The sequence below is a fragment of the Lepidochelys kempii genome, chromosome 1 (assembly GCF_965140265.1).
Source record: "Lepidochelys kempii isolate rLepKem1 chromosome 1, rLepKem1.hap2, whole genome shotgun sequence".
Classification (NCBI taxonomy): Eukaryota; Metazoa; Chordata; order Testudines; family Cheloniidae; genus Lepidochelys; species Lepidochelys kempii.
The window spans coordinates 13954425-13969809 of NC_133256.1; the positions used below are offsets into that span (position 1 = coordinate 13954425).

A 15385-nucleotide genomic window follows, 5' to 3' on the forward strand; every position below is an offset into this window, starting at 1 on the left:
TGCAAGATAATACTTTAAATGCACTTTATGGGAAATGATCTGGCTGTCCTTCATATCTTTGAATGAAATCTAGCCTGGTTGTTGTTTTTTAAATTATACTGTTTAAGTACAATAAATTATGCAGGTTTCCTGCTATTAAAATGCAAAGCGTATTTGCAAGAGGAAATCGGAAATCATAAGAAAGCTTTTAGTAGCTTTATTGCTAATCATTATTTATCTCCCGACACAAAAAAGGGAGAAATTCTCTTCAGTGTGCAAGGAAAAAAAGGAGAGCAAGTTAAACTGCAAAGGAGTGCACCTCCAGAATTGTATCCCTTTTAAGATGTGCTCAAATGTGTGGTGGCAGACAAAAATCAACCCTGACATCTGTTGGTTGACCATGATTCTGGTGACACCGTGAAAGCAAAAGGATATGGCATATATAAATATGGGAGAGGAGAGTTAAACTTCCAGACTAGTTGCATAGATAGAATCATAGAAATGTAGAGCTGGAAGGGACCTCAAGAAGTCATCAAGTCTTGCCCTCTGCGCTGAGGTAGGACCAAGTAAACCTAGAGCATCCCTGACAGGTGTTTATCCAACCTGTTCTTAAAAACCTGCAGTGATGGGGATTCTCCAATCTCCCTTGGAAGACTATTCCGGAGTTAACTACCTTTATAGTTGGAAAGTTTTTCCTAATATCTAATCTAGTTCTTCCATGCTGCAGATTAAACCCATTACTTCTTGTTTTACCTTCCATGGACTTAGAGAACAATTGATCACCATCCTCTTTATACCGGCGTTTAACATATTTGAAGACTTAACAGGTCCTCCCTTCAGTCTCCTTTTCTTGGGATTAAACAGTCCCAGTTTTTTATAGTCTTTCCTCATAGGTCAGTTTTTCTAAATGCTTTGTCATTTTTTGTTGCTGACATCTGGACTCTCTTCAGTTTGTCCACACCTTTCCTAAAGTATGGTGGCCAGAATTGGACACTGCACCAGTGGAGGCCTCACTAGTCCTGAGTAGAGCGGGAGAATTTCTTCCTGTGTCTTACATACAACACTCCTATTAACATACCCCATGACTTTATCCCTTTTTGCCACTGCATTACATTCTTGGACATCATCTTACAACATCAGCAGGAAGACAGCAGCTGCAGCTTCAGACAGAACATATTTAAGTATCTTTTCTTTTTTATAAAACAATTTTTGGGCAGAAAGTGCCAAATACATTTTTTTAACACAAATGCATTACGGAAAATCCTTGCTGTCACTGAATGAACCACAAAAGGTTGTCTTCCACCATATCCATAGGACGTTTTGGGCCTGATCTTGCCAAATTGTCTCACTGACATCACAAATGAGGATTGGCAGCATCTGGCCCAAAGTTTGCCAGGGCAGGGTAGTGCTGGCAAAGGGAAGTGCAATTTATACCCCCCTGCACTAACTTTGCTGAATCTAACTGAATTTGTGCAACGTTTAAAGCCAAATTCTTCTTTCAGATAAATGTGTACAGGTGGCTCTACTTGCGTGCACTTTGGCTCTTTTCTAATACAATTTTTATTTTTAAAATAAGTGTAGTAACTCTGACCTTGGCATTTGCACCTGCTGCAGCTATGGTAAAGCAGCCTCGAATGCTGTTTTGGGGAAAGAAATAGCCCATGAGAGGAGCTCAGAATCTGCACCAAGGGGGTAGTTGGAAGCTGGTTAGAGAAGAAGGTGAAAAGAGACTCTGCTGGGGTGAAAAGGAGCTTGACCAGAGGAAGTTGCATTAATAGAAGCTGGACCATGAAGGACCATGTGTAAGGAGTCTGGTTGCAAGGGGCACAGAGCCTATGACCAGTGAGGTTAACCATTGGGATGCTGACAGAGGGAAATACAATGGGTGTGGCTCTCCAGGTGAGGGGCTGTAGTTCACAGGTGGACCTGTTTGATAAACATGTGGTCATCGCAGGGTAAAAGCAAAGGAGCATCACAAACCAGATAAAAGTGGAAGCAGGACAGCAGGGGTGAAGCTGGACTTTGTAGCCAGGGAGAGAAGGAGTTGATTCCCCTATGGTGACACAATGTTTTAGAAAAAACTTTTTATAATGCTGGTAATTTATAGTTTATTTTCCTAAGCAAGAACATTATATTATTCTATTATGTATATATTATTGTTCCTGCCTAAATTCTGGGTTTTTCCTTTATAAAGTTTAAAATTATCTCCATTGTATTGGTTTGCCTCTGCCTCCCCCCACAGTAGGCATAGCCCCTAGCTGAGGCCTGGGTCACTCCATATCCAGGATGAGGGTCTGAAAACAACATTCCTGGCTTTTGGGACCACATGGTCACTGTACTCACAGTTGATAGGCACAGGGAGCCCATAGAATGGAGCACAACTGGATCTGTTTGTTTTTTTTTTGGGGGGGGGGAGGGAAGGAAATTGTTTTATCTGATTTTTTTCATAGGAGAGAGGTATGTGGAGACTTTTTGCCCATAACACTTACACGACTGAAGGTGATTCAACATTCACAGCACCCACATTCTATTATAAATAATGTAAATTTGTGAGACCTACCCAGAATTTCCCATGAACCTAAAACCTATTACCATGAAGATAAAGGAAAAACCATATGACCAAAGCAGTATGGCGAGCCCCAAATGTTCAGAAACCACACATCAGGCCCACCCAAAATCATGAGATTGACTTAAAAAACCTTCGCACAAAGAAAAGGAGTACTTGTGGCACTTTAGAGACGAACCATTTTATTTGAGCATAAGCTTTCGTGAGCTACAGCTCACTTCATCGGATGCATACTGTGGAAAGTTTAGAAGATCTTATTATATACACACTAAGCATGAAAAAATACCTCCTCCCACCCCACTCTCCTGCTGGTAATAGCTTATCTAAAGCGATCACTCTCCTTACAATGTGTATGATAATCAAGGTGGGCCATTTCCAGCACAAATCCAGGGTTTAACAAGAACGTCGGGGGGGAGTGGGGTTAGGAAAAAACAAGGGGAAATAGGCTACCTTGCATAATGACTAAGCCACTCCCAGTCTCTATTCAAGCCTAAGTTAATTGTATTCGAATTTGCAAATGAATTCCAATTCAGCAGTTTCTCGCTGGAGTCTGGATTTGAAGTTTTTTTGTTGTAAAATAGCGACTTTCATGTCTGTAATCGCGTGACCAGAGAGATTGAAGTGTTCTCCGACTGGTTTATGAATGTTATAATTCTTGACATCTGATTTTTGTCCATTTATTCTTTTACGTAGAGACTGTCCAGTTTGACCAATGTACATGGCAGAGGGGCATTGCTGGCACATGATGGCATATATCACATTGGTGGATATGCAGGTGAACGAGCCTCTGATAGTGTGGCTGATGTGATTAGGCCCTGTGATGGTGTCCCCTGAATAGATATGTGGACACAGTTGGCAACGGGCTTTGTTGCAAGGATAGGTTCCTGGGTTAGTGGTTTTGTTGTGTGGTATGTGGTTGCTGGTGAGTATTTGCTTCAGGTTGGGGGGCTGTCTGTAGGCAAGGACTGGCCTGTCTCCCAAGATTTGTGAGAGTGTTGGGTCATCCTTCAGGATAGGTTGTAGATCCTTGATAATGCGTTGGAGGGGTTTTAGTTGGGGGCTGAAGGTGACGGCTAGTGGCGTTCTGTTATTTTCTTTGTTAGGCCTGTCCTGTAGTAGGTGACTTCTGGGAACTCTTCTGGCTTTATCAATCTGTTTCTTCACTTCCGCAGGTGGGTATTGTAGTTGTAAGAATGCTTGATAGAGATCTTGTAGGTGTTATCTCTGTCTGAGGGGTTGGAGCAAATGCGGTTGTATCGCAGAGCTTGGCAGTAGACGATGGATCGTGTGGTGTGTCCTGGATGAAAGCTGGAGGCATGTAAGTAGGAATAGCGGTCAGTAGGTTTCCGGTATAGGGTGGTGTTTATGTGACCATTGTTTATTAGATCAGTAGTGTCCAGGAAGTGGATCTCTTGTGTGGACTGGACCAGGCTGAGGTTGATGGTGGGATGGAAATTGTTGAAATCATGGTGGAATTCCTCAAGGGCTTCTTTTCCATGGGTCCAGATGATGAAAATGTCATCAATATAGCGCAAGTAGAGTAGGGGCGTTAGGGGACGAGAGCTGAGGAAGCGTTGTTCTAAATCAGCCATAAAAATGTTGGCATACTGTGGGGCCATGCGGGTACCCATAGCAGTGCCGCTGATCTGAAGGTATACATTGTCCCCAAATGTAAAATAGTTATGGGTAAGGACAAAGTCACAAAGTTCAGCCATCAGGTTAGCCGTGACATTATCGGGGATAGTGTTCTTGATGGCTTGTAGTCCATCTTTGTGTGGAATGTTGGTGTAGAGGGCTTCTACATCCATAGTGGCCAGGATGGTGTTACCAGGAAGATCACCGATGGATTGTAGTTTCCTCAGGAAGACAGTGGTGTCTCAAAGGTAGCTGGGAGTGCTGGTAGCGTAGGGCCTGAGGAGGGAGTCTACATAGCCAGACAATCCTGCTGTCAGGGTGCCAATGCCTGAGATGATGGGGCGCCCAGGATTTCCAGTGATTTGCCAACCCAGCCTGGCCGGTTTTCCTCTAAGAAGGGGAGGAATGATGATCTTCCCTTGGAGAGACAGGCTGCATGGTCAGAGGCAGGGCTCTGCTCCCCCGCCTCTGAAATGCAGCCAGGTCTGGGGAGGAGCATTGCCGCTTCCCAACGGGAAGTGGAGAGGACTCTCCGGAGGGCAGAATCTTGGGTAGTAGATAGAATATCCCAGGTCGGGGTTCCAGGGGTGTGTCTGTGCGGATTTAATCTTGTGCTTTTTCAGGGAGTTTCTTGAGCAAATGCTGTAGTTGCTTTTGGTTACTCTCAGTGGGATCAGAGGGTAATGGCTTGTAGAAAGTGGTGTTGGAGAGCTGCCGAGCAGCCTCTTGTTCATATTCCGACCTATTCATGATGACAGCAGCACCTCCTTTGTCAGCCTTTTTGATTATGATGTCAGAGTTGTTTCTGAGGCTGTGGATGGCATTGTGTTCCGCACGGCTGAGGTTATGGGGCAAGTGATGCTGCTTTTCCACAATTTCAGCTCGTGCACGTCGGCGGAAGCACTCTATGTAGAAGTCCAGTCTGCTGTCTCGACCTTCAGGAGGAGTCCACCCAGAATCCTTCTTTTTGCAGTGTTGGTAGGGAGGGCTCTGTGGATTAGTATGAGATTTAAAAAAAATAAATTCAGAGTTCTTTTTATTGGCCTCCCGTTGTGGAGTTTTCGTCTTTAGCCATGAGGACTTTTTGTTTTTAAAAAATGAAAGTGGAGGCTCATACTGACTCCAGGAGCTGAGGGTTTAAGGCAAACAAATATCACAAGACTTGTGAGAGAAGGAAGACTTGTGGCAAGGCTGCAGGGCCTTTACTCCCTGACAGCCTCTCAGCCCGGGTACCAGGAACGCAGCCCCCCCTCTCTCGGCTATGCAGAGGGCTCTGGCTAGCGCCTGGGTGCGCTTCGCCCCTGGGTGCCAAGTGGAGCCCCAGGACAATGGCGCTGGGTGCAGGGCAAACACGTTGCAACTTGCTTTGCACCTCCCCTCCCTTCTGAGCCGAGCCGCGCAACGCGAGCAGGAAGTTTGCCCCCTCTCGCGCTCCGTCGTGCGTTCCAAGCCGCTGGGCGTGGCGGAAGACTCCCGCCGGCGCTCCGTTGTCATACACAAAGGGACTACACCTCCCAGGTAGGCGCCGCGCGGCGGCCTCAAGCCACCATCTTGGAAGCTGACCCGCCCCTTGTCTCGCGCAACGGCGGCGAGTACGTCGTGACGTCTGAAGCGGGCCGTGGGCAGGGCGTCGCTGAGGGGCAACTACAATTCCCACACGGCCCCGCGCGGCCGCGCATGCGAGCTGCTGTTTTGCCGCCATCTTGGCTGGACGGAGCTGCCTGCCGCCGCCACTAAACAAACCTGCAGCCAGCCGGGCTCTGCCGCTGAGGAGCCTTTAGATGTTCCCGGAACGGCCGGGCAGGTGGGTCCCCTCCCCGCGGGAGCTGGGGCGGGGGCGGGAGGGCGACTGGCCCCTCCGTGGGCTGGTTGGGTGCTGTGTCCACGTCAGTGAAAGGCGCAGGAGTGGGCAGCTCCCGCTTCCCCCCGCCCGGCTGGCGGAGGGCGACGCGTCCGCCCACCGGGGTGAGCGGGAGGCTTCCGTCCGGCCCCCTGGCTGTGGCTGAGGGAGCTGCGGGGACCCCCCCCCCCCACACACAACACCCCCTGGCTGTGGCTGAGGGAGCTGCGGGGACCCCCCACACACACACACACAACACCCCCTGGCTGTGGCTGAGGGAGCTGCGGGGACCCCCCACACACACACACACAACACCCCCTGGCTGTGGCTGAGGGAGCTGCGAGGACCCCCCCCACACACACACACAACACCCCCTGGCTGTGGCTGAGGGAGCTGCGGGGACCCCCCCCCCCACACACACACACACAACACCTCCTGGCTGTGGCTGAGGGAGCTGCGGGGACCCCCCCCCCACACACACACACACAACACCCCCTGGCTGTGGCTGAGGGAGCTGCGGGGACCCCCCCACACACACACACACACAACACCCCCTGGCTGTGGCTGAGGGAGCTGCGGGGACCCCCCCACACACACACACACAACACCTCCTGGCTGTGGCTGAGGGAGCTGCGGGGACCCCCCCCCCCCACACACACACACAACACCTCCTGGCTGTGGCTGAGGGAGCTGCGGGGACCCCCCCCCCACACACACACACACAACACCCCCTGGCTGTGGCTGAGGGAGCTGCGGGGACCCCCCCACACACACACACACAACACCCCCTGGCTGTGGCTGAGGGAGCTGCGGGGACCCCCCCCCACACACACAACACCCCCTGGCTGTGGCTGAGGGAGCTGTGGGGACCCCCCCCACACACACACACAACACCCCCTGGCTGTGGCTGAGGGAGCTGCGGGGACCCCCCCCACACACACACAACACCCCCTGGCTGTGGCTGAGGGAGCTGCGGGGACCCCCCCCACACACACACACACACAACACCTCCTGGCTGTGGCTGAGGGAGCTGCGGGGACCCCCCCCCCACACACACACACACAACACCCCCTGGCTGTGGCTGAGGGAGCTGCGGGGACCCCCCCACACACACACACACACAACACCCCCTGGCTGTGGCTGAGGGAGCTGCGGGGACCCCCCCCCCCACACACACACACACAACACCTCCTGGCTGTGGCTGAGGGAGCTGCGGGGACCCCCCCCCCCACACACACAACACCCCCTGGCTGTGGCTGAGGGAGCTGCGAGGACCCCCCCACACACACACACACAACACCCCCTGGCTGTGGCTGAGGGAGCTGTGGGGACCCCCCCACACACACACACACACACAACACCTCCTGGCTGTGGCTGAGGGAGCTGCGGGGACACCCCCCCCCCCACACACACACACACAACACCTCCTGGCTGTGGCTGAGGGAGCTGTGGGGACCCCCCCCACACACACACACAACACCCCCTGGCTGTGGCTGAGGGAGCTGTGGGGACCCCCCCCACACACACACACACAACACCCCCTGGCTGTGGCTGAGGGAGCTGTGGGGACACCCCCCACACACACACACACAACACCCCCTGGCTGTGGCTGAGGGAGCTGTGGGGACCCCCCCACACACACACACAACACCCCCTGGCTGTGGCTGAGGGAGCTGTGGGGACCCCCACACACACACACACAACACCCCCTGGCTGTGGCTGAGGGAGCTGTGGGGACCCCCCCCACACACACACACAACACCCCCTGGCTGTGGCTGAGGGAGCTGTGGGGACCCCCCACACACACACACACAACACCCCCTGGCTGTGGCTGAGGGAGCTGCGGGGACCCCCCCCACACACACACACACAACACCTCCTGGCTGTGGCTGAGGGAGCTGCGGGGACCCCCCCCCCCCACACACACACACAACACCTCCTGGCTGTGGCTGAGGGAGCTGCGGGGACCCCCCCCCCACACACACACACACAACACCTCCTGGCTGTGGCTGAGGGAGCTGTGGGGACCCCCCCCCCACACACACACACAACACCCCCTGGCTGTGGCTGAGGGAGCTGTGGGGACCCCCCCACACACACACACACAACACCCCCTGGCTGTGGCTGAGGGAGCTGTGGGGACCCCCCCCCCCACACACACACAACACCCCCTGGCTGTGGCTGAGGGAGCTGTGGGGACCCCCCCCACACACACACACACAACACCCCCTGGCTGTGGCTGAGGGAGCTGTGGGGACACCCCCCCCCCCACACACACACAACACCCCCTGGCTGTGGCTGAGGGAGCTGTGGGGACCCCCCCCCCACACACACACACACAACACCCCCTGGCTGTGGCTGAGGGAGCTGTGGGGACCCCCCCCCCCCACACACACACAACACCCCCTGGCTGTGGCTGAGGGAGCTGTGGGGACCCCCCCCCACACACACACAACACCCCCTGGCTGTGGCTGAGGGAGCTGTGGGGACCCCCCCCACACACACACACACAACACCCCCTGGCTGTGGCTGAGGGAGCTGTGGGGACCCCCCCCACACACACACACAACACCCCCTGGCTGTGGCTGAGGGAGCTGTGGGGACCCCCCCCACACACACACACAACACCTCCTGGCTGTGGCTGAGAGAGCCGAGCACGCCCCCCCCACACACACACACAACACCCCCTGGCTGTGGCTGAGAGAGCCGAGCACGCCCCACACACACACACACACACACACACACAACACCCCCTGGCTGTGGCTGAGGGAGCTGTGGGGACCCCCCCACACAAACACACACAACACCTCCTGGCTGTGGCTGAGGGAGCTGTGGGGACCCCACACACACACACACACAACACCCCCTGGCTGTGGCTGAGGGAGCTGTGGGGACCCCCCCCACACACACACACACAACACCTCCTGGCTGTGGCTGAGGGAGCTGCGGGGACCCCCCCCACACACACACACACACAACACCTCCTGGCTGTGGCTGAGGGAGCTGTGGGGACCCCCCCCCACACACACACACAACACCCCCTGGCTGTGGCTGAGGGAGCTGTGGGGACCCCCCCACACACACACACAACACCCCCTGGCTGTGGCTGAGGGAGCTGTGGGGACCCCCCACACACACACACACAACACCCCCTGGCTGTGGCTGAGGGAGCTGTGGGGACCCCCCCCCCACACACACAACACCCCCTGGCTGTGGCTGAGGGAGCTGTGGGGACCCCCCCACACACACACACAACACCCCCTGGCTGTGGCTGAGGGAGCTGTGGGGACCCCCCCACACACACACACACAACACCCCCTGGCTGTGGCTGAGGGAGCTGTGGGGACCCCCCCCACACACACACACAACACCCCCTGGCTGTGGCTGAGGGAGCTGCGGGGACCCCCCCCCCCACACACACACACAACACCTCCTGGCTGTGGCTGAGGGAGCTGCGGGGACCCCCCCCCCCACACACACACACAACACCTCCTGGCTGTGGCTGAGGGAGCTGCGGGGACCCCCCCCACACACACACACACACAACACCTCCTGGCTGTGGCTGAGGGAGCTGTGGGGACCCCCCCACACACACACACACAACACCCCCTGGCTGTGGCTGAGGGAGCTGTGGGGACCCCCCCACACACACACACACAACACCCCCTGGCTGTGGCTGAGGGAGCTGTGGGGACCCCCCACACACACACACACAACACCCCCTGGCTGTGGCTGAGGGAGCTGTGGGGACCCCCCCCACACACACACACACAACACCCCCTGGCTGTGGCTGAGGGAGCTGTGGGGACACCCCCCCCCCACACACACACAACACCCCCTGGCTGTGGCTGAGGGAGCTGTGGGGACCCCCCCCACACACACACACACAACACCCCCTGGCTGTGGCTGAGGGAGCTGTGGGGACCCCCCCCCACACACACACAACACCCCCTGGCTGTGGCTGAGGGAGCTGTGGGGACCCCCCCACACACACACACACAACACCCCCTGGCTGTGGCTGAGGGAGCTGTGGGGACCCCCCCCACACACACACACAACACCCCCTGGCTGTGGCTGAGGGAGCTGTGGGGACCCCCCACACACACACACACAACACCTCCTGGCTGTGGCTGAGAGAGCCGAGCACGCCCCCCCCACACACACACACAACACCCCCTGGCTGTGGCTGAGAGAGCCGAGCACGCCCCACACACACACACACACACACACACAACACCCCCTGGCTGTGGCTGAGGGAGCTGTGGGGACCCCCCCACACAAACACACACAACACCTCCTGGCTGTGGCTGAGGGAGCTGTGGGGACCCCACACACACACACACACACAACACCTCCTGGTTGTGGCTGAGGGAGCTGTGGGGACCCCCCCACACACACACACAACACCCCCTGGCTGTGGCTGAGGGAGCTGTGGGGACCCCCCCCACACACACACACAACACCCCCTGGCTGTGGCTGAGGGAGCTGTGGGGACCCCCCACACACACACACACACAACACCTCCTGGCTGTGGCTGAGGGAGCTGCGGGGACCCCCCCCCACACACACACACACACAACACCTCCTGGCTGTGGCTGAGGGAGCTGTGGGGACCCCCCCACACACACACACACAACACCCCCTGGCTGTGGCTGAGGGAGCTGTGGGGACCCCCCCACACACACACACACACAACACCCCCTGGCTGTGGCTGAGGGAGCTGTGGGGACCCCCCCACACACACACACAACACCCCCTGGCTGTGGCTGAGGGAGCTGTGGGGACCCCCCCCACACACACACACACAACACCCCCTGGCTGTGGCTGAGGGAGCTGTGGGGACACCCCCCCACACACACACACACAACACCCCCTGGCTGTGGCTGAGGGAGCTGTGGGGACCCCCCCCCCCCACACACACAACACCCCCTGGCTGTGGCTGAGGGAGCTGTGGGGACCCCCCACACACACACACACAACACCCCCTGGCTGTGGCTGAGGGAGCTGTGGGGACCCCCCACACACACACACACAACACCCCCTGGCTGTGGCTGAGGGAGCTGTGGGGACCCCCCCACACACACACACACAACACCCCCTGGCTGTGGCTGAGGGAGCTGTGGGGACCCCCCCCACACACACACACAACACCCCCTGGCTGTGGCTGAGGGAGCTGTGGGGACCCCCCCCACACACACACACAACACCTCCTGGCTGTGGCTGAGAGAGCCGAGCACGCCCCCCCCACACACACACACAACACCCCCTGGCTGTGGCTGAGAGAGCCGAGCACGCCCCACACACACACACACACACACACACAACACCCCCTGGCTGTGGCTGAGGGAGCTGTGGGGACCCCCCCACACAAACACACACAACACCTCCTGGCTGTGGCTGAGGGAGCTGTGGGGACCCCCCACACACACACACACAACACCTCCTGGTTGTGGCTGAGGGAGCTGTGGGGACCCCCCCCACACACACACACAACACCTCCTGGTTGTGGCTGAGGGAACTGTGGGGACACCCCCCCCACACACACACACACAACACCCCCTGGCTGTGGCTGAGGGAGCTGTGGGGACCCACACACACACAACACCCCCTGGCTGTGGCTGAGGGAGCTGTGGGGACCCACACACACACAACACCCCCTGGCTGTGGCTGAGGGAGCTGTGGGGACCCACACACACAACACCCCCTGGCTGTGGCTGAGGGAGCTGTGGGGACCCCCCCCCACACACACACATACAACAACCCCTGGCTGTGGCTGAGGGAGCTGTGGGGACCCACACACACAACACCCCCTGGCTGTGGCTGAGGGAGCTGTGGGGACCCCCCCCCCACACACACATACAACACCCCCTGGCTGTGGCTGAGGGAGCTGTGGGGACCCCCCCACACTCACACAACACTCCCTGGCTGTGGCTGAGGGAGCTGTGGGGACCCCCCCACACACACACACACAACACCCCCTGGCTGTGGCTGAGGGAGCTGTGGGGACCCCCCCCCACACACACAACACTCCCTGGCTGTGGCTGAGGGAGCTGTGCACGCCCCCCACACACACACACAACACTCCCTGGCTGTGGCTGAGGGAGCTGTGGGGACCCCCCCACACACACACAACACTCCCTGGCTGTGGCTGAGGGAGCTGTGCACGCCCCCCACACACACACACAACACTCCCTGGCTGTGGCTGAGGGAGCTGGGCATCCCTCTCCCCTCCACGTGTGCACACACACAACACCCCCTGGCTGTGGCTGAGGGAGGAGGGAGCTGTGCCCCCCTCCCACACACAGCACCCCCCCCAGCCAGCTGAGAGAAGAGGGGGCGATAGTGTATATCTCCCCCCACGCTGTGGGAGCTGTGTGCTCCACCCCTCCCCAACAAAGCCTGCCCCCCTTGGGCTGAGGAAAGCGGGGGCAGCTCTGTCAGCTGGGGGTTGAAGGAGCTGTTCCTGTCCCTTTCCCCCAGTTTATGGAGGCTAGAGGAAGCGTTTCACTTCCTCCATCTTGGGGGGTTGTATTGGGGGTCACTAAGCTTCTGCCCACCCATTGACCATCACCTCTTGTTGTTTGTGTATGGGATCATTTGTTTTCACTGAGACCAGGACAATTACAGGGTAGTGATAATGGGTACAATGAATTTGGGAGTAGGGGTAGGTGCATCCTGGGTCTGCTGTCACAGTTTCCTGTGCGTGCTCTGCCAGATCATCTCGTGCAAAGTGTATGATGCGATTGATGCTTTGTTTTTGTTCACGTTGCTAAACACAGAACCGTAATCACTGCTCTGTGGCGCTTCAGTCTAACGGCCCAAGTGCAGTACAAGTATTGGCATGGTCTTGCACAAGTCTATTAACCTGTCTGCCTCTGGCGAGTAATTTTTTTTAGTGGGTGGATAAAATCATTTTAATGAGTGGTTTTCATCGTTGTCAGGATGTGGTTGGACAAGTTAGATACTGTGCCTGAACAAGTACATTTTCATGATGTTTTTGCCAGTGTGCAACATAACAGACAAATGCCAAATATATTCCCATGGATGGTAGAGTCACTGTAGCTGGAAGACTTCCTATAATAGATGCTCTGTGCGTAAGGAGAGGGAGGGGACTTTTACATCAATTCAGAGATAGTTCCAGATATAAGAGAGAGCATGGCATGAAAGAAGGTCTGAGAAAGATATAGGCATCTGTCGGGAGAGAGGCTAGGATGACCCTCAGGTGTATCTACACTAAAGAGACTATACTAACATAGTTACTCTGGTAGAGCCATACTGGCATAGCCCCACAATGTAGATGCAACCTACACTGACAGAAGAGGTTTTTCTGTCAGTATAAGAACATCACTTCTCTGAACATTAGCTCCCTCCGTGGAAGCACTCTTCCATCGATATAGCTTTGTCTGCCTGGGGGTTATGTTGGCATAGCTACAGTGCTCAGTGGTGTGGTTTATTCACACCTCTGACTGATATAGCTATCCAGTATAATTTTCAAGTGTAGACCTAGCCTGAGGAAATGGCTATAGGAAGTCAATGTCTGGAGTGAAGTTGCAGAATTTTTATAGTGAAATGGCAAGCCTTTTGCAGGGGTTCAGGCAGGGGAATACGTGGATGGAAAGGAAGATGACCTTGGCGAAGTTCTGAGCAGGCTGGAGGAGGGGAGAGATTGCACTAATCAAATTCTAAGATGTAGAGCATGGACTTTTACTTACAGTATTTGTATTCTTTTTCAGGGAGGTTGAGCTCTGTGGGAGCACAAACACAGGGAAAGAATGCCTGTTGTGTGGCCAACCCTTCTGGATCTCAGCAGGGATGAATGCAAGAGGATTCTTCGCAAACTGGGTACAATTTGTGGCTCTCTGCTTCCTCCATCCGCCTGGCTGCTGGGACTTTGTGTATCTATCTCTGTTTAAAGAATTGCCAGCCCACTGTCTTCATTAAACACTTTCATATGTTTGCAATCAACATATAAGATACAGAAAGTGATCAGTAGGTGTCAGTGTTTGTTTTCACAGCTCTTGCTTTGATAGTAGTTGGTAGGGGTGGATGCTCTTTATGGATTCAATGAATAGAGCTGGTTTTAAACCTAATTTCATAGAATCATTTTGGTTGGATGGTACCTGCACTGCAAATTATGATGTTTTCATGCACATTAATGTGTAATAGGAGACATTTCTGTCAAAAGTGAGTAACTCCTCAGTTTGCTATGTCTGATTAGTTTCCTACCTCCTTTTTTGGTTTTATATAGAGAAAACATATGAAGGTCAAAATGAATCTTGCAATGCTACCCATGTTTAGTTGTCACAGTGGTTAGAGTTACATCAGTAAAACTACTGTAATGCAGATTCTTAATGAAAGAAAATGTCCCGCAATACAATATTTCCAGTCTTCAATTACAGAAGGACAGGAACTGGCTGGGAGAGGTGAAAACAATCTCAATTAGTTTAATGGTCATAACAATAGGAGCCTCTTGAATTGCTGTAGCCATGCGTTGAATTCTGGATGCTTTGCCCAAATGAAAAGGGCTATCTGTAAGAAAGTTTCTGGGTATTATATCCGTAATAACATGCATATGTAGTAAGGCAATTATACTTAATAGTTTTTAATAGCATTTTAATATTGGAAGAAGAAAAATCTTAGTTTTCTTTTTAGACTTTCATTTAGGCAACATAGTCTAGTGGTTGAACACAGTAGAGGGAGTTGAGATTTGATATTTGAGACTTTTCTTCTGACTTCCTACGTAACCTTGGGCAAATCACTTAACCTCTCTGGGCTTTATTTTATCTATCTATAAAAAAAGTACTGTACTACGTATCTTGCATCAGAGGCATGAAGATTAATGTAAAGTTCTTTGAGGTCTTCAGATTATGCTATAAAACTATTATTATTAGAGAGAGAAAAGGGTGAAACTTTCTCTCATCTTGCTTGGTTATCGTGGGGAGGGGGTTTTGTTTTTAAGAGACAGCACATTGAGTATAGAATCTGAATCATTATTTTTATTATTTAAAAATGTATTACTTGTATTGTGGTAGCACCTAGAGGCCCTAAATGAGATTGCAGGTGTACAAACAGAGACAGAGGCTTATGCTATCTGAAAGAACTTTGTCTAAATAGACAAGATAGACAAGGGAGAGGAAATGGAAGCACAGAGAGGTGAAGAGACTTGCCCTGTCTCAAGGTCACAAAGCAGGTCAGTGGTAGAGCAATGCATATATCCCATGTTTCCTAACTTCCAGTCCAGTGCTGTATCCATTAGACCACTCTACAAGGCTCAGATACTCCATAGTAAATTAAACGCCATAGCAGATTTTAGAAAAATGTGTCAATACTTAAATCATATCTTAGTGTGATATCTAGCACTGCCC

General features: G+C 54.1%; 1 protein-coding gene across 7 annotated transcripts in view; it reads left to right on the forward strand.

Annotated features, from left to right (window-relative positions):
* The first annotated feature begins 5843 nt into the window (after positions 1-5843).
* EMSY (EMSY transcriptional repressor, BRCA2 interacting) overlaps positions 5844-15385 on the forward strand; it is a 58037-nt gene continuing 48495 nt past the window's right edge. For all 7 annotated transcript variants that reach the window (XM_073335092.1, XM_073335095.1, XM_073335102.1 and 4 more), the window contains exons 1-2: positions 5844-5984; positions 13754-13862. In XM_073335092.1, coding sequence (XP_073191193.1) covers positions 13793-13862 — 70 coding nt within the window. In that variant the 5' untranslated portion in view covers positions 5844-5984; positions 13754-13792. The remainder of the gene's footprint in view (positions 5985-13753; positions 13863-15385) is intronic.